Below are 20,458 nucleotides of genomic sequence, written 5' to 3'. Positions count from 1 at the left end.
AGGGTCTAAAATTGACAGACGTTCTGCATTTTTTCTTAATGAATCGATTTATTTTCAGAACCTGTGGAGATTTCATAGTGAAGGTGTGTGGGCTTTTGTTATATAATGCACTCTATCTTAATCATTTTAATGTTTTTAGCTCAGAGATAAGGAAATATCTAGGCAGATACTACCTATAGCAAAGGTAGCTTGATGCATGATAGATTATTTCTCAGGACCTGGAAACAACAAACGCAAAATGTACTTATTTCTAAAACTTTGACCTTTTATGGAGCTGTAATTGACATATAACATTATATTAGTTTCAGGTGTACAGTGTAAAGGTTCAATATTTATATACTTTCCAAAATGATCGCCACAGAAGTCTAGTTAACATCTGTCACCATACAGTTACAAAGGTTTGTTTTCTTGTGAGGAAAGCGTTTAAGATATACTCTCTTAGTAATTGTCAAATATTACAGTACAATCTGTTCACTATAGTTACCAGGCTCTACATTACATCCTACGATTTACTTATTTTATAGCTGGAAATTTGTACCTTTTGACCTCCTTTACCCGTTCCTGCACCCCAGCCCACTGCTCCACCTCTGGCAACCACCAGTCTGTTTTCTGTATCTATGAGTTGGCTTTTTTTGTTTTTTTAGATTCCACATATAAATGAGATCTTATGGTATTTGTCTGTGTCTGACATTTCATTTAGCATAATGCCCTCAAGGTCCATCCATGTTGTCCCAATGGCAAGATTTCCTTCTCTTTTATGGTTGAATAATACTCCATTGTGTGTATATATATATATATATCACATTATCTTCATCCATTCATCCAGTGATGGACACTTAGGGTGTTTCCATGTCTTGGCTGTTGTAAAATAGTGCGGCAGTGAACATGGGGTGCAGATATCTTTTCGAGTTAGTGTTTTTGTTTCCCGTGAATATATTCCCAGAAGTGGAATTGCTGGATCATATGGTAATTCTGTTTTTAGTTTTTTGAGGCACCTCCATACTGGTTTTCACAGTAGCTGTACCAGTTTCCATTCCCATCAACAGTACACAAGGGTTTCCTTTTCTCAACATTCTCACCCAATACTTATTTCTTGTCTTTTTGAGAATAGCCATTCTAACCGGTGTGGTCGTATCTCACTGTGGTTTTGATTTGCACTTCCTGATGATTAGTGATGTTGAGCACCTTTTCATGTACCCGTTGGCCATCTTCTATGTCTTTGGGAAAATGTCTATTCAGATCCTCTGCCCATTTTTTAAATCAGATTGTTTGATTTTTTGCTATTGAGTTATATGAGTTCTTTATATATTAACTCCTTACCTTATCAGATATATGATTTGCAAGTATTTTCTTCCATTCAGTAGGTTGCCTTTATTTTTTTTATTTTTTAAATTTACTTATTTATTTAATTTTTTTGGCTGCGTTGGGTCTTCGTTGCTGCATGCGGACTTTCTCTACTGGCGGCGAGCGAGGGCTACTCTTCGTTGCAGTGTGTGGGCTACTCTTCGTTGCGGTGCGCAGGCTTCTCATTGCGGTGGCTTCTCTAGGTGCGTGGGCTCAGTAGTTGTGGCTCACAGGCTCTAGAGCACAGGCTTGGTAGTTGTGGCACACGGGCTTAGTTGCTCTGTGGCATGTGGGATCTTCCCGGACCAGGGCTCGTACCCGTGTCCCCTGCATTGGCAGGTGGATTCTTAACCATTGCGCCACCAGGGAAGCCCTGCCTTTCCTTTCGTTGATGGTTTCCTTTGCTGTGTAGAAGCTTTTTAGTTTGATGTAATCCCACTTTTTAATTTTGCTTTTGTTTTGTTGACTTTGCTTTTGTTGTTAAAAATTTTGACTTCTTATGACAAATATTAACTTTAAAATATTTCAAGCATTCTGAAAGAGTACAGAAAATACGTACATCTTTTTTTTATCTAGCTCCTAGCTTTGTCAGTTTTTAAGTTTCAGATTTTTAAAAAGAAGTAAAATAAGTACAGTTGAAGCCCCATATAACACTTCTTTCCATTTCTTAAAGTTATAGTAATTGTCTCATATGTGTTTTTATGCTTTTACTACTTGTATATGCATTTTTATAGTATTATTTAACATGATTTTAAACTTGATATGAGTGGTTTCATACTAGCATTCTCCTGCAGCTTGCTTTTCTTTAACTCAACGTTGTTTTTCTCTTTTCTATTGTACAACATATGAGACAAGCATTTCCCTAGTGTATGGAATTGTTGGGTTTGGTTACGTACATCTTTATTTAATATAGCCAAATTACTTTTCACAATGGTTGCCAATGAGGAAATGAACTTTTCAGTTTCAGCACAAAAGGCAGCTGGGATTTTCTTTCTTTTTTTTTTTTTTTTGTGGTACGCGGGCCTCTCACTGTTGTGGCCTCTCCCGTTGCGGAGCACAGGCTCTGGATGCGCAGGCTCAGCGGCCATGGCTCACGGGCCCAGCCGCTCCGCGGCATATGGGATCCTCCCAGACCGGGGCATGAACCCGTATCTCCTGCATCAGCAGGCGGACTCTCAACCACTGCGCCACCAGGGAGGCCCTGGGATTTTCATTGGGATTGCATATAGATCAATTTGTAGAGTAGCAGGCATTACTTTTACAGTTAATGTAAGAGGAAGACAGAACCCAAAGTCATGAGTCACAGTTTTTCTCAGCAATGTTAATTTGTCTGATTTCATCAATTGTTCCTATTGATAAAGATTATTTTGGGGGACTTCCCTGGTGGAGCAGTGGTTGAGAATCCACCTGCCAATGCAGGGACACGTGTTCGAGCCCTGGTCCGGGAAGATCCCACATGCCACAGAGCAACTAAGCCCATGCGCCACAACTACTGAGCCTGCGCTCTAGAGCCCGTGAGTCACAACTACTGAGCCCGTGAGCCACAACTACTGAGCCCACGCGCCACAACTACTGAAGCCCACGCTCCTAGAGCCCATGCTCCGCAACAACAGAAGCCACCGCAATGAGAAGCCTGCACACTGCAACGAAGAGTAGCCCCTGCCAGCCTCAACTAGAAAAAAGCCCACACGCAGCAACGAAGACCCAATGCAGCCAAAAAAAAAAGGGAGTCAACATATTAAAAAAAAAAAAAAAGATTATTTTTGGAGATGACATTCCCCCCCTTAGATAAAGGCATTTATTACATGTATATATTACCCATATTCAAGAAAGATTCACTTTTAATTTAGTGATGACTTTTTGAAAGCAACAGCAATAATCTGAGAGAGCTTTTAGATACAAAAATTGTTGGATTCTAAACCCAAAGGTATCTAGACATATGCTTGTATGGGATTAGCACACGTGTATTTTCTGGTGAAGCATCACATGGGGATTATACATTTATCTTCTGACCAAAACAGACTCCTGTAGTAGTATGTAGATATGACTGGTTTCCTTTTTAAAAAATTGAATGGTTTCACTCCTTTGCCTTCTATCTGCCGCCTCATGTTAGCTTTGCCACATGATCACTCTTCTCTTATAAACCGGGAGTGCGTAATTTCATGCACTTTCCCCCTGGTAATGTGGAATTTATATCCGTTTCTTCAGAATCGATGAATGTTGGGAGGGCCCCTGAGCAGTCCCCAAAGCTGATTAGCCTGTTGTGTTCAGGTGCAGTGTGTGTGCTATGCAGGAACAGGGGACAGTCTTTGAAATACAGCTTTCCTCATTTTCAGCTAATAGTAAGGGTTGTTGAGGAGCGTGTCGGATGGTCTGTGGAGCAGGTTTAGGCAGCATGAAGTAAACCAGCTCAGAACAGAAGATTTGGGCTCACCAGACTGTTGAGGAAACTCACGAGGTATTTTCTGAGTTCTTCAAACTAAGATTGCTTCTTATTTGCTTTTAACGCCTTCATTTGCATCAAGGACTGTCTTCTGAAGCCCCAGTAGTGTTTTCTTTCTCTTTGGCCTCTGTATCAGGGCTTTGAAACTGGGCCAAGAACTCCTTTATTTTCTTTGCTATGCTGCCAGGCTACTCTTCAGAAGACTTAAAAACTTTGAACGTTTCTGAACTATGATCATAAGCTCATCCTTCGTCAATGTCTGTAGCAACTGCAAGGCTAACATATGTTCTTCCGACGCTGATCATTTGTAAACATGCATGTTGTAGCTCTGATCCACTGACCCAGTGGGTACTTGGGAAAAGCATGATAAATACACAGCTTCTCTAGTAATGATTGTGGTGGGGTGTTTTTGTTTAAAATCCTCTCATTGGTCATGAATGCAACTTGTTTTTCTAAAGCTTCTTTTCCATGTTTCTAAAGCTTCTTTTCCACGTATCTAAAGGATGGAAGACGGATGTTTTCACATTGATTTTCTGATAAAGAAGATAATTCTCTTGGGTTCTGGGAGATTACAGCACAGAACACTGAGTGCCTGGGAATAGAAATGCTCTAAGAAACAAAACTGAAGTCCTCTTATAATGTTCTGAATTGAGAAATCATGATACAAAAGGACTCTCATCAGAACCTATAACACCTTTTCACTTAACTTAAAGGGGACCTGGGTTGTAAAATACAGCTTATTAAGTACTGTGGTTTGGAGCTCCTGTGAGACAAAAATTGGAATAGTTCTATAAGGAGAGATACTGCATGAGGAAGTAACCAGTGGATGATAATAGATTTGGCAGTTCCAGAAATGAGTATTAGTAGAAACTCAAGTTGATGTCGACTGCTGATAATTATGAAGTCTTGGAGTACTTTTGTGGTGAAGCCTTCCATGTTTTTCAAGATAAGCACAGCAGGAAGAATTGTGGTGTTGCTAATGGAAAAAAAGGTTTTTTTCCCACTTGGATTGGGTCTGTTTGCTGTTTGATATTCATGTACCAAATGGAAAGGGAATCCGTTGAACAAGTGTATCACTTTCTGAGTGAGAAACCTGATCAGTTTTCTCCTCTTTGGATTCTACATCTATAAACAGTCCGTCAATTGTAAAACCAACTTTTGGAAGAAGTATTACCTCCTGGATAATCTTTAGCTTGCAATGAGAATCATATCATGTGACAAGATTTTGACTTTTGAATGCTAAGTCATACTTACATTTACCTCTAGAGCAAGAGCAGCACTTGGGATATTTTTTGAGTTTTAAGAGCTCCAGTCTCTTGATTTCTTCTGGAATTCAGAGTGAGACTTCTACAGAAATTCAATGACTATCAAAGATTTTGTTTAATTCTTCTTGCAGTTACTCAGTTTCAGATTTTCTGTGGCCATGCCAGCTGACAAGTTTCAAATCACAGCTTGCTATCCTTAGATACAAGTTTCCCTTCATGAAAATAGTCTACTTGGACATAGATGGAAGTAGCTATGGTCCAAGCAGCCCACCAGTTTCTAGACATACTTGGGATTTCATGACTTTTTTTTTTTTTTTTTTTTTGGCTGTACCTCACTGCATGCTGGATCTTAGTTCCCCGACCAGGGATCGAACCCGTCATGACTTTTTTTTTTTTTTTTTTTTTTTTGCGGTACGCGGGCCTCTAACTGTTGTGGCCTCTCCCGTTGCGGAGCACAGGCTCCGGACGCGCAGGCTCAGCGGCCATGGCTCACGGGCCCAGCCGCTCCACGACATGTGAGATCCTCCCAGACCAGGGCGCAAACCCGTGTCCCCTGCATCGGCAGGCGGACTCTCAACCACTGCGCCACCAGGGAAGCCCTTACATATGCCTTTTAATACGACTTTTCATTTATCGTATGTACTTTACATGTTATAGGGTGAAATAACGAGAACTTTTTTTTAATAGTAAGGAAATTTTCAAACATAATCCAAAGTAATGAGAATAGTGCAGTAATCTCCCATGTACCCATTACTCAGCTTCAACAAGTATCAATACATGGCCATCATGTTTCATTTATATATCCTTAGAGTATTTTGAAGCAAATTCCAGACATCATGTTATGTCTCTTGTAAATACTTAAACATGTATCTTTAAGATATAAGGAAGTTTTAAAGACCTTACCACAATGCCATTATTAAAACTTAAAGGAAAAAAACCCAAATAATTCTGTAATATCATTAGATGTCTGGTCAGTTCTAACAGTGAGTTTTTTTAAATTAATTAATTTATTTTATTATTTATTTTTTATTTTTTTGGCTGTGTTGGGTCTTTGTTGCTGTGCGCGGGCTTTCTCTAGTTGTGGCAAGTGCAGGCTACTCTTCGTTAAGATGCGTGGGCTTCTCTTGTTGTGGAGCACAGGCTCTAGGCACGTGGGCTTCAGTAGTTGTGGCACGAGGGCTCAGTAGTTGTGACTTGCGGGCTCTAGAGCACAGGCCCTGTAGTTGTGGCGCGTGGGCTTAGTTGCTCCGCGGCATGTGGGATCTTCCTGGACCAGGGCTCAAACCCGTGTCCCCTGCATTGGCAGGCGGATTCTTAACCACTGCGCCACCAGGGAAGTCCCTAACAGTGAGTTTTTAAGACAGAATAAAATTTCCTCAATGAGTAGCCCATAGTCTACTTAATCATTCCATCAGTACAGGACGGTTAGGTTGTTTACAATTCTGCATGATGGTGAATCATGCTGTGATGAACAAATTCATGCCTATGATTTTTTCTCTAGTCGAATAATTTCCTTAGGAAGGATTTCTAGAATTTGAATAACAGTTCAAAAAGTCACATGATTTTTTTAAAATCAAGTCTTCAGCTGTATATGTTGCATAAGGGATTGTTTGGTTAGGCACAGCAGCCTGTAGGCACAAGACTTGATTAGCCTCACAGTGGCTGCTCGAGGAATGCCTGGCTGGATTTTCCCTCACCCCTGTCCCTGCATGGAATTCTTTGGCCGTGTGGTGATAGTAGCCTGTCTTTTATCCTCTTGCCATAAAACTGTGGCTAAGAATTTATTTTCCACAGAATTATGCCCTCCTTCCCACTTCAATCTATCCCTCTTTTTGTTGTGGTAGATTTGGAATCAAATTTAAATTTCATTTTCTTCAGTCATTAACAACTGTAGAAGATATCAGGATTCTTTTTTTTTTAATTGAGGTATAATTGACATATAATGTTAGTTTCAGATGTACAGCGTAATGATTCCATATTTGTATACACTGTGAAATGATCACCATGGTAAGTCTAGTTAATATCACAAGATTCTTTTCTTATTCTTCTACCTAAAATGGGAAAGATTGTCTAGTTTTAGAAGGATGGGTCCAGGAAAACTTGATTCTGTTTTTACCATTTTAACAAGGTAAAGTAGAAATTAATAGAAAATGTTAAGGTAATCATTTAGAGTTTAGCTTTAATCTTGTTTGGATTACTAAACTGAGGATTCTGGGTGTCAGTAATAGTCTGGATAGGTGATGTAAAACTGCAGTAAGCAATATATGAGGAATTTGTCTCTGCTGTTATCATTTGGGGAAGCAGAGTAGGATAGTATCAATACAAAGCACATAGGCTTGGAGTCAGATCTGGGTTCGTTTCCTGACCTTGCCACATTAATACTAACAACAATTTGTATTATAAAAATTGCAAATCGGGCTTCCCTGGTGGCGCAGTGGATGAGAGTCCGCCTGCCGATGCAGGGGACACGGGTTCATGCCCCGGTCTGGGAAGATCCCACATGACGCGGAGCGGCTGGGCCCGTGAGCCATGGCCGCTGAGCCTGCGCGTCCGGAGCCTGTGCTCCGCAACGGGAGAGGCCACAACAGTGAGAGGCCCACATACCGCAAAAAAAAAAAAAAAAAAAAAAAAAAAAAAAAAAAAAAATTGCAAATCATTGAGCATACTACGTGCCAGACACTATACTAAGCGTTTTATATATGTCATCTCATTAATTTTTACAATAACCCTGCAAGATATGTTTATGATTTCCATTTTCCTGCTGGAGAAACTAAAGCTCAGACAGGGTAAACGCAAAGCCAGTAGCAGGGCTAGGTCTTCCTCTGTGGTCTTTTTTTCTTTCTGTTGTACTATGGTTACTTTCTTCTTTCTCTCGCCATTCTCCCAGGCTTCCCGGAACACCCTCTTCAGTTTGTGGGGACAAGTTCCCTGCCGTTAGGTGCAATTGTTAGGTGCACTTATGGAAATGGCTGAGAAGCACTAAAGGCCATCACTTCATCCTTCATCACAATATACCCATGGTTAGGACACAGACTCTAAGGCGATAATCTGAGTTTAATATATGTATATGATTGTAATATATGGAAGAATACCTCAAGGGTTGCTTAGGTAGTTCATATTTTCATCAGTTCCTGATCTCCTTTCTTCTCCAAGTTTTCGAAGTGAGGGCATTTCAGCTCATCCACTCATTCATCTTTTTTTTCTCCCAACTTTGCTTTTTTACAGAGTTTGAATTCTTATACAAATGGAGCATATGGCCCACCGTACCCCACTGGCCCTGGGACAAATACTGCCTCATACCCGGGGGCTTATTACACATCCGGGTATGCTCCGACCAATTACTCCACAGAGGTTCCAAGCACTTACCGTTCACCTGGCAACAGCCCAACCCCAGTCTCTCGTTGGATGTATCCCCAGCAGGACTGCCAGACTGAAGCAGCCCCTCTTAGGGGGCAGGTTCCAGGATATCCTGCTTCACAGGTGAGCATTCGTCTGTTGTGTTTTTATTTTTTCATATTAATGAATGGTACCAAGCTTATTTTTCTGTCCACTTCAAGAGGTTAGGTTTTTTGGGGTTTAAAAAAAATAAATTTATTTATTTATTTATTTTTGGCTGCGTTGGGTTTTTGTTGCTGCGCGTGGGCTTTTCTCTAGTTGCTGAGAGCAAGGGCTACTCTTCTTTGCGGTGCGCGGGCTCCTCATTGCGGTGGCTTCTCTTGTTGCAGAGCACGGGCTCTAGGCGTGTGGGCTTCAGTAGTTGTGGCACGCGGGCTCAGTAGCTGTGGCTCGCGGGCTCTAGAGCACAGGCTCAGTAGTTGTGGCGCACAGGCTTAGTTGCTCCGCGGCACGTGGGATCTTCCCAGACCAGGGCTCGAACTTGTGTCCCCTGCACTGGCAGGTGGATTCTTAACCACTGTGCCACCAGGGAAGCCCAAAAGGTTAGGTTTATATTTTTTAATATTCTGTGAATGATCCCATGTTTATTTCTCTGTTCACTTCAAGGAGAGTTCCAGTATGTCTTTATTTGTGCTTCCTTATAGCATATGGGTCCATTTATTTATAGTATCTGTGGAACAGACTTATGCTGTGCTTCAGCCACTGAAGTTTAGGCCCTATTTTTCTGAGTTTGATGGTCACCAAATCTGCCCCTGATATCTTTGGAACCAAGCTTTTTTAGGTTTGGAGAAAATATTTGCAACTCATTAGAAATACTACAGTTTAGTCCCATAGCAGCTGAAATATACCCTGTTAAGCCGAGAGGAAGCATCTCTGAATCTGTTTACACTAGAATATTTTCATTACTTCTTTAAGTGTTTTTTAGCAATGACCAGTGTATTTCCTTCCTCTCAATCTAGAACCCTGGAGTGAGCATGCCCCACTATCCTTATGGGGATGGTAATCGTAGTGTTCCACAACCAGGACCAACTGTACGATCCCAGGAGGACTCCTGGGCTCCTCCGGGGGCTTATGGCATGGGAGCTCGTTACCCCTGGCCTTCAGCTGCCCCCTCAGCACCACCCGGGAGTCTCTACGTGAGCGAGAGCGCTTCATCATGGCCGAGCAGTGGCTCTCCTCGGCCACCTCCTTCCCCCCCAGCCCCACAGCCCAAGGTAGGAGGCTTCTAGACGTTGTCCTCTTAATGTCTGGGTAATGAAGAGAGCGCAACGTGGAACTTTTTCTGCATTGGTCTGTGTTAAATGGGGACTAACTTCAAAATGTTGGTGGCTACTACCTATAGCTTTACCTAGCCCAGTTTACTTTTTATGTAAAATAGACTTTATTTTTTAGAGCAGTTTTAGGTTCATTTCCTTTTTTTAAACGACGGGAGAATGCTCATTTACTAAATTAGTTGTAATACCATCGGAATGTTAGACAAAATCAAAGATTAGATTTTATTACCTCAGTCTCCTGACAGAAGACAAAACCCATGTGAAATTGCATGGTTTTATGAAACCACACACTTGAACATCGTTTGCTTGTGGCCAGGTTCCTTTTTAAGATTTGTCTTCAGGTTTTATCCCTTTAGGGGAAAAAACTATCTAATTCCTATTTATTAAGTCACTGGACAGATTGTGAGGTGTTCATGATGATGACCTGTCTCGGGGGGGGGGGTAGATGCCAGCCTTTGTACTCAGGAATTCTCTGCCTTTTATCTTTTTCGGGCTGTAGTCGTCTCAAATGATTAAGGAGGGCCGTCTGCTTTTATGGGTGGGGCGTCTTCTCATGTGCCTTCCTGGTCAGGTGAAAGATGTGGGCTAGCAAATCTGATGTTGATGGATCCCCATTAAAACAGCTTTTCCCCCCTCTTTGCTCTCCTACGTCAAGGATGCCTCATACCCCTATAGCCAATCCGATCAAGGCATGAACCGGCACAACTTTCCTTGCAGTGTCCATCAGTACGAGTCCTCGGGAACAGTGAACAATGATAATTCAGAGCTCTTGGATTCCCAAGTCCAGTATAGTGCTGAGCCTCAGCTGTATGCCAATGCCACCAACGAACATCCCAGCAATCAAGATCAGAGTAATAATCTTCCTGAAGAGTGTTTATCTTCAGATGAAGGGACTCCCCCAAGTATTAAAAAAATCCTACATGTGCTGGAGAAGGTCCAGTATCTTGAGCAAGAAGTAGAAGAATTCGTAGGAAAAAAGACAGACAAGGCATACTGGCTTTTGGAAGAAATGCTAACCAAGGAACTTTTGGAACTGGATTCAGTTGAAACTGGGGGCCAGGACTCTGTCCGGCAGGCCAGGAAAGAGGCTGTTTGTAAAATCCAGGCCATACTGGAAAAATTGGAAAAAAAAGGATTATGAAAGGATTTAGAACAAAGGGGAAGCCTGTTACTAACTTGACCAAAGAACGCTTGATTTTGGTTAATAACCCTCTTTTTGAAATGCCTGTTGAGGAAAAGAAGCAATACATTCCAACTTTCCTTTGATATAAAACTTGAAAAACTGGTAAAGGACTTGGAAGAACAGTTCGATTATAAGTTGTTTTCAGTTTTCAGACCAATGAATGTAATAGGAAGCTGTGGGGTTATCAGTATTGCCAAGTAGACTCACCCCTTAAAAAATTTTTGGGTATCTGCAAGCTGCTTCTTATCAGCAGGAGGGAAATCCACCTTATGTAACGGGCTTATCAGAAACCTACCGGATAAGACTGGATGTTGTCTGAGACAAACAGGCTCTGCTTTTTTAAACATCTGGATTACTTGTCACATTTTTGTACATTGTGACTGCTTTCACCGTACACTTTGTGTGTAAATTATAGCTTGGACTTTAGCCTTCTTAGACCTCTGTTTTGTTTTGTTACTTGTAGTTCACAAATATAGTGTTATTCCCTACTTCTTGGTACATTTTGTAGTAATATGTTTAATATAATTACTCAAGAGACTATACTGACAGCCAGATAGTATGGCAGTTCTGGATGAATTTATATCTTTTCACCACTTGAATATATTGCATTGTGTAGTAAGTTCCTGGGGTAGATTGTCTCCTTTTTTGTATAGATCATTAGGTTAGAGTTTTACCACTTCTATTTTTCATGTTACTATTGGAAGGTTAATTTGGAAATGGCATGGGTATAGGAATGAAAATGGGGCTATTTCCTTTTTTGCTGTCTTAATCGTATTTGGATGAAGATCCACTTTAAAATTTCCTTTCTTCCCCCTTAATTATCTTTTTAGTACAGCTGCTTCCATATGGAGCAGTGTGATGAACACAGATTAAAAATTAGATGCCACAACACGTAGAAATAATAACTGCAAAAGTAATAAATACAACCATTTGAGAATGCTATTCTCCATCTAAAATATTAGCTTCACCATCAGGATCCCTATGAGGAGATTTCAGCTCAGTGTATCTGCTCAGTTTACAGCAAGAAACAACGAGGGTAAAAGAGGATTCATGCTCAGGGAATGAATCAGCCATAGGTAGGGTGGGAAATTGTGTTCTTCTTTTAAAGGTAGATTTGATGTTTATCTTTGTTTCCCTAGAGTAAGTTGCATAGACAGTATTGCCTGTTTTATAAAAAAGATGTTTACCATCACTAATAACAGTCATTTTAGAGCCAGATTTAAGGAAGGGATATTGAAAGGGTCTTAGCTGGATTTGCTTAGGTAGCTCTATGCTATCATGTAGAAGAGACTTAGTTAGATAACTTACTTTTTTCATCTGAAGTGAGTTCCAGTATGCAGTATCTGTTATTGGAAAAACTGCTGTTTCTTAATAAGATATCCAAGTGATTTTTTTTGACTGCCAGGCCTATTAACAAGAAAATAAATCCACCAGCCATCTCCTCTCCCTATTAAAAAAAACAATACAAACATATTATATGACGAGAAGAAGTGAAGTAAAAATATTGGCCGGGTCTTAGGTTGGTATGAGTGATTTTATGAGATAATATGGTGACAATTTTATTCTAGGATTTTTATTTTTGGCCTAATATAGGAATGTTACAAAAGGCTTTTCTATGAAAATTTAAAAGTTGTACTTGAAACTAAATATTTAGAAGGGGGAGAACCTTAAAGCTAAGTTAACATAAACCAGTGAGACAATGACTAATACAGGAGAGAACACTATTTTTTTTTTTTTTTTTTTTGCGGTATGCGGGCCTCTCACTGTTGCGGCCTCTCCCGTTGCGGAGCACAGGCTCCGGACGCGCAGGCTCAGCGGCCATGGCTCACGGGCCCAGCCGCTCCGCGGCATGTGGGATCCTCCCGGACAGGGGCACGAACCCGTGTCCCTTGCATCGGCAGGCGGACTCTCAACCACTGCGCCACCAGGGGAGCCCCGAGAACACTATTTTTTAACTGAGTGCCCAAGATACCAATTTCCCTGAAGTCTTGATTTTTTAATCTATAGATCACACATTATACACACACACATTATATGTGTGTGTGTATGTTTTTTAACAGTTTTTTATTTTGGTTTTGAGATAATTTTAGACCTCCTGAAGAGTTGCAAAAACAGCGGTTTCTGTATACTCTTCGCTCACCTTCCCTTTATATTAACATCTTACATAGCTGTAGAACATTTGTCAAGTTAAGAAATTAGCCTTGATATAATGCTATTAACTGAAGTAGAGAGTTTTGAAAGTAGAGATTTTCTAGTCTTTTCACTAATGTCCTTTCACTGTTTCAGGATCCAATCCAGGATCCTGCCTTGCATTTAGTTGTCATGTCATCATAGCGTCCTCCGATCTGTGACAGTGTATCTTGACACCTGATGCGGTAATGTATTTCTGGTGTTATTAAACTTCGCCACTACCTGAGGTGGCGTCTGCTAGGATTCTCTGCTGTAAACTTACTATGTTTTCCTTTGTAATGACTGAGTGTTTGCTAGAGATAATGTGAGCTATGCAAATGTCCTGTTTCTGCTTAAACTTTTGCCCACTCATTTTTGTATCCACTGGCAGATCTTGCTTGTTACTACTGTGGTGTTCGAATGTGACTTTGTTTCTCTTATTCCTTCTACATGTATTAATTGGATTCTTTCTGTAAGGGAGGGCTATTGCTTCTGGATTTATAATTTTAATTATAATAAGATATTCAGGATAAGTACAGACTTAGAACTTAAAGGTGTAAACCATGTTAAAATGATTCCAAATGCCAATGTCAAGGAAAGGAAAACTAAATTGCAAGCTGTGCCAGAAAATATAGTGAATATAAGAAGGAAAATAGTATTCATTTTTTTGTGGATCTGATTCAGTTCTTGACTTAGTATTGACTCTAGACTGAATTCAAATTTTTTTTGGTATTTCACATCTGGACTTTTAAAAAGTGTCTAAGTTTAATATTACTTTGGGGATAATTTCTGTCAAAATCTTGAATAAAGTTATCCAGATCTGGCATGTTAAACACAGCTATGTTCTCTATAATAAGCCACTATTGTTCTAAGTATAAACGCCAATGTAAATATTTAGATGAATTTAAGTCCCAATGAAGTATTAGCAGGATGGGCTGGTCTCTACATTGTTGGTGGGGAATTCTTTTAAGTGCTTTGAAAAATGGGGTTTTGAAAACAGTTCTGTAGTTGGTTAGTGTAATACCATTAGAGGTGGGAAGATTTTTTTTTTAAGTTGAAGAATATGGATTAAATTGGCGTTAAAAAAAGTTTTTTGGGGGATGGATACTTGAGGACTGGAGTTTTTCATCTTTTTTTCTTTTTAAAAAAGTTATGAGTTTGAAGACTCAAATAATTCTATGGAAGTTAGCAATTTAAAGAGTCAATTCTGGGACTTCCCTGGCAGTCCAGTGGTTAAGACTTCACCTTCCAATGCAGGGGGTATGGGTTTGATCCAGGATCTGGGAGCTAAGATCCCACGTGCCTCGCGGCCAAAAAACCAAAACATAAAACAGAAGCAATATTGTAACAAATTCAGTAAAGACTTTATAAAAATGGTCCACATCAAAAAAAAAAAAATCTTAAAAAAAAGTAAATTCTATGAAAAGGAGCACTCTTCTGTTCCACTCCCATTTTTCCTTCTACAAAAGTAACTACTTTCAATTGAGTTTTTAAAAAAAAATTATCTCCATATTTTTTTAATAACACACTTGTATTGCTCCCTTTTGATTTATCAATTTTAGGTCATTTCTACTGATTTTCTGTTGTAGAGGATGAAGGTTAGGTCTCTCTGCCTCTACCATACACACATCTCAGCTCTCATCCCTCCAATTTCTCAGTCCACTTACATGGTCATTCTGTTGTATGTTATTATACTATGTAAATGCTGCCCAGAGCTCAGTCATGCAGTAAACTGCTTACTTTTCTTTTCCTGAACAACTCCTTGTTTTCTCTGGAATGAATCATTTGTCATACTTATTTTGTTTGCCTATGTGCTTATGACTGATTTGACCTGAAACCCTCCATCATTTGTCTAAATCTTCTCTTTTTTTTTTGCGGTACGCGGGCCTCTCACTGTTGTGGCCTCTCCCGTTGCGGAGCACAGGCTCCTGACGCGCAGGCTCAGCGGCCATGGCTCACGGGCCCAGCCGCTCTGCGGCATGTGGGATCTTCCCAGACTGGGGCACGAACCCGTGTCCCTTGCATCGGCAGGCGGACTCTCAACCACTGCGCCACCAGGGAAGCCCTAAATCTTCTCTTAAGATGCTCAGACTTTTTTTTTTTTTTCCCGGTACGCGGGCCTCTCACCGCTGTGGCCTCTCCCGTTGCAGAGCACAGGCTCCGGACGCGCAGGCCCAGCGGCCATGGCTCACGGGCCCAGCCACTCCGAGGCATGTGGGATCCTCCCGGACCGGGGCATGAACCCGTGTCCCCTGCATCTGTAGGCGGACCCTCAACCACTGCGCCACCAGGGAAGCCCGCTCAGACATTTTTTTTTAAATCAATTTTAGGCTCCTGAAGAAGCGTTCCTGGAGCCCTCTGACTGCAGCACTGGTATGCCCCTGGTGCATACTTTCATTCTGGTATCTTCTGTTCATCCTGGGGATTCTCTCTACCCCTTCTGTTGGATTCCTTTTTTCCATAGCCTGTGTCTTTCTCTTTCTCAGTTTATTCCCTCATTTTGGTAGAGCATGTTCCCCAGTAGCTTCCTGAAAAAGGGTGCATAGGAAGTAATTTTTTTCCATCTTGCATATTTGAAAATGTGTTTTCATGATCCTTTGTTTAGTTTTTCTTCCTGGAAGCTTATAGGATATTTTTGTCCCCTCTACAGTACAGTGTTGGTGTGGGTCTGTTTTTGTCCATTTTGCTAGGCACATTTCGTTCTGGAAACTCCTGCTCTTAAGTCCTATAACATTTTCTTGGGTTTTGTTTGTTTGTTTATTTTCCTCCTCTGCTACCCTAATCTCTATTACATCTTGCTAGAATTCCTGCTGTTTCTGTTATAGATCTCTTAGACTGGTTCTTTGATTTACTTATCTTTTCACTTTCATTTTTTGCCTTTTTGCTGTACTTTGTGGGGGATTTACTGACCTTTATCTTCCAACTCCACTGAATTTTGTTTCATCTATCATATTTTTAGTTTCTAGGAATTTTTTTGTGCTCTGTGTTCTCTATGGGATTCTGCTCTTGTTTGTGGGTGTAGCATCTTATATCTCTGAAGATATTAATGATAATTTCTTGATTTTTTTTCTTCTCAAATAAATTTCCTACAAAGTTGCATTTTCCTTTCTTTTTCAATCTCCATCTTTTTCATGTTAGAGATATTTTTTAGATGTCTATTACTTCTTGGTTGTGCTTTTTACAGCGTTGTTATACTGGAGACCCCAAATTGCTTCTAGAAAATGCTTCCTGACTATTCTGTTTAATTATTATTGTTTCATAATCTTTCTTGGAGGGAATAGCTATTTTGAGTTGAAGTTGAGAAGGGAGGATTATCTGGATAATTTTTACTCCTCTGTGAAGATAGGAGGGTTTTATACTCTATGTGGCTTTTCTCATCAGGAGTGGTGGGCAGTAACACATTCGTTGTAATAAAATTTGAGGCAGAGGAGATGCCAGCTGCTGAGAAGGGAGGATTTAGGGGTTTCTGAGATCAGGGCACATTTTCTCTAGCCAACTTTTAAATGTTCTTTTATTTTGCAATATATATTAGCTTATCCTGGTAAGCTAATGCCAGGGGTAGTATTGCCCGATGAAATATAGGACTCTCAGTTACATTTGAATTTCAGATAAACAACAAGTCACCTTTTAGTATCAGTGTGTTCCACATATGGCATGGGGCATAATACTAAAAATGATTGTTTTTCTGCAATCCAAAATAACTAGGAGTACAGTCATCCCTCAGTATCCGTGGGATTGGTTCCAGGACCCCGCCGTGGATACCAAAATCCATGGATGCTCAAGTCCCTTATATAAAATGTTGTAGTATTGCATAAAACCTATGCATATCCTCCCATATACTTTAAATCATCTCTAGACTAGTTATAATACCTAATACAATGTAAATGCTGTGTAAATAGTTGTAAATACAATGTAGATACTATGTAAATAGTTGCCGGGTATGCAGCAAATTCAAGTTTTTTGGAACTTTCCTGAATTTTTTTTCTTTCCAAATACTGTCAGTCCATAGTTGGTTGAGTCCGTGAATGTGGAACCCATTGATAGGAGTACCAACTGTATTGTATTTTTTATTTTATTTATTTAATTTTTGGCCATGCTGCGTGGCTTGTGGGATTTTAGTTCCCTGACAAGGGATTGAACCCAGCCCTCAGCAGTGAGAGTGCGGAGTCCTAACCACTGGACTGCCAGGGAATTCCCTATATTGTATTTTTTTCATTAAAGTTTTTATTTTGAGATAATTGTAAATTCACATGCAGTTTTACAAAATAATTCAGAGCTTTCCTGTACCCTTTACCCAGTTTCCCTCAATGGTAACATCTTGCAAAACTTTACTGTGATGTCACTGCCGGGATATTGACATTGATATATGGTCAAGATACAGAACAGTCCCATCAGCACGACTATTCCTCCTGTTGACCTTTCACAGCCGCACCTGCGTCTCCTTTCCCACCATGCTAAACCCCTGGCAACCACTAATCTGTTTTCCATTTCTAAATTTTGTCCTTTTGAGAATGCTGTATAAATGGCATTGTATAGTATGTAACCATTAGAGATTGTTTTTTTTTTTCTTCCACTCAGCATAACTCTCTTGACATTCATCCAAGTTGTTTCCTGTATCTGTAGTTCTTTTTTATTGCTAAGTAGTAGTCTGTGATATGGATGTACCACAGTTTGTTCAACCATTCACCTCTTGAAGGACATATGGGTTGTTTCCAGTTTGGGCTATTGTGAATAAAGCTGCTATGTACATTCATGTACAGGTTTTTGTGTGGACATAGTTTTCATTTCTTTGGGATAAATGCCCAGGAGTGTAGTTCTGGGTCATATGATACTCGCATGTTTAATTTTTTGGAAACTACCAAACTATTCTAGAGTGGCTGTACCATTTTACATTCCCACCAGCAACGTATGAGTCTCTCTGCATTCTTGCCAGTATTTGGTGGTGTCACTATTTTTTATTTTAACCATTCTGATGGGTAGGTAGTGATATCTCACGGTGCTTTAATTTGCATTTCCTTAATGGTTAATGATGTTGAACATCTTCTCATGTGCTTATTTGCCATCTGTGTATTCTCTTCTGTAAAATGTCTCTGTGTGTCTTTTGCCCACTTGCTAACTGGGTTTATTTATTTACTTATTTACTTACTTACTTATTTACTTACTTACTTATTTATTTATTTATTTATTTTGCGGTACGCGGGCCTCTCACTGCTGTGGCCTCTCCCGTTGCGGAGCACAGGCTCCAGACGCACAGGCTCAGCGGCCATGGCTCACGGGCCCAGCCGCTCTGCGGCATGTGGGATCTTCCCGGACTGGGGCACGAACCCGTGTCCCCTGTATCGGCAGGCGGACTCTCAACCACTGCGCCACCAGGGAAGCCCTAACTGGGTTTATTTTAATAGACTTCTTATTGTAGAATAGTTTAGATGTACAGAAAAATTGTGATGATACTGCAGAGTTCCCATATACCCCACACCCTGTTATTAACACCTTAAATCAGTGTTGTATGTTTGTCACAGTTAATGGATCAGTATTGATACATTCTTGTTGACTAAAGTCCATACTTGATCCAGATTTCCTTTGTTTTTACCTAACACCGCTTTCCTCTTCCAGGATCCCATTCGGGATACTGTATTACATTCAGTCATCATATCTCCTTAGGAACCTCTTGGCTGTGCCGGTTTTTTGGGGTTTTTTTTGGCCACACTGCATGGCTTGTGGGATCTCAGTTCCCCGACCAGGGATTGGATCCGGGCCATGGCAGTGAAAGCCTGGAATCCTAACCACTAGGCCACCAGGGAACTCCCATGACTTTCCTTGTTTTTGATGACTTTGATAGTCTTGAGGAGTACAGGTCAGATATTTTGTAGAAGGCCCCTCAACTGGGATTTGTCTGATGCTTTTCTCATAATTACAGTGGGGCTTGGGTTTTGGGGAGGAAGACCACAGAGGTAAGTGCCCTTTCTCATCATATATCAAATGTATATACTGTCTACATAGCTTATACTGTTGATGTTAACCTTCATCACCTGGCTGAGGTAGAGTCTGTCAGGTTTCTCCACTACACAGTTACTATTTCTTTCTTCCCCCTTTTTGTACCGTATTCTTTGGAAGTCCCCATTTGCAGCTCCACACTTAGGGGATGGGGAGTTATCCTCCATGTCGTTGAGGGTGTTTATCTACGTTAATTCTTTGGAATTTACCTGCAAGGTAGATTTGGTCATTCTCTCCCATTTATTTATTTGTTTAATCAGTCATTTATATCTGTATGGACCCATAGATACTTACTTTATACTTTGTGTTACGATCTAATGCTACCTTATTTATTTTGTTGCTCAGAATGTCTTGCTTTGGCCATTGGGAGCTCTTTCAGTTGTGTCCTTTTGACATACCCCATGATTGTGTGGGGCTTTTTTTTTTTTTTGGAGCCCTCCTCACTTTCTGGCACTACGTGATTCTTCAGGCTCATTCTGCATATTTCCTGTTCCAGTGCTAGAATCAGTTGCTCCTCCAAGAAGCCCTGGTCCCTCTTACTGAAGAATGATATTGAAACCAAATTTGGGTTCCATTGTTTGTCTTTTCACTGCTGAGTTTTAAGAATTCTTTGTGTTTTCTAGATACTGGTCTTTTGTCAGATTGGTGCTTTGCAAGTATTTTATCCCAGTCTGTCGCTTGTCTTTTCATCCTCTTAACAGAGTTTTTCACAGAGCAAAAGTTTTTAATTTTGATGCAATCCTATTTATCAGTTTTTCCTTCTGAGAACTTTTGGCGTCAAGTCTCTAAGAACTCATTGCTTACCCCCAGTTCCTGAAGATTTTCTCTTATTGTTTCCTAAAAGTGTTGTGTTTTACTTTTGCATTTGCTACATTTACATATGCTCCATTCGACAACCCTAGCCAAGAGGAAACCTTGGCTTGATGGAAACCTCCAGGGGCCCAAGGAGACACCTTGCTGCACAGCTTCAACTGAAGTTATCAGCTCAAAACGGTCTTCAATGGAAGTCAGACAGAGGCAAATCACTCTCCTCAAGGTGGGAAAAAAAAAAACTAAGATTATTCAGCTTGAGGGCAGGAACTATTCAGTTGTGGCTATAAAGTAATAAAATGCATTTTTATGAGTGGTTTATGGACTTATAAAAATCACCAACTTTGGGCTGGAAGAGAATGTCACACTGATGTCTCTATGGTTCCTCTAGTTCTAACATTCTTTTATAAACAAAGTCAGTAAGTGGTATTTGCCACACAGCAGCAGCCTGTATATTCTTGCTTAAAATGTAGATTCATGACCCCTCTGATTAACTATCTTGGGTTTGGACCTGAAATTTAAAGAATCTGCTTAGCATACCCTTCTAATCATTAGAGTTTGAGAATCACTGTCACAGCCT

The 20,458-nt window shown here is 40.4% G+C and overlaps 1 protein-coding gene across 2 annotated transcripts in view; it reads left to right on the top strand.

The window, feature by feature from the left end:
• The window catches only part of BAG4 (BAG cochaperone 4), a gene marked incomplete at both ends in the record, with an annotated part of 28,547 nt that extends 17,684 nt beyond the window's left edge, over positions 1 to 10,863 (top strand). For both annotated transcript variants that reach the window (XM_079726740.1, XM_079726739.1), the window contains 3 exons: positions 8,278 to 8,532; positions 9,408 to 9,662; positions 10,378 to 10,863. In XM_079726740.1, coding sequence (XP_079582866.1) covers positions 8,278 to 8,532; positions 9,408 to 9,662; positions 10,378 to 10,863 — 996 coding nt within the window. The remainder of the gene's footprint in view (positions 1 to 8,277; positions 8,533 to 9,407; positions 9,663 to 10,377) is intronic.
• Positions 10,864 to 20,458: the final 9,595 nt, after the last annotated feature.

Source organism: Hyperoodon ampullatus, assembly GCF_949752795.1.
Source record: "Hyperoodon ampullatus genome assembly, chromosome: 20".
Classification (NCBI taxonomy): domain Eukaryota; kingdom Metazoa; phylum Chordata; class Mammalia; order Artiodactyla; family Ziphiidae; genus Hyperoodon; species Hyperoodon ampullatus.
This window is presented reverse-complemented; position numbering and strand designations above follow the sequence as displayed.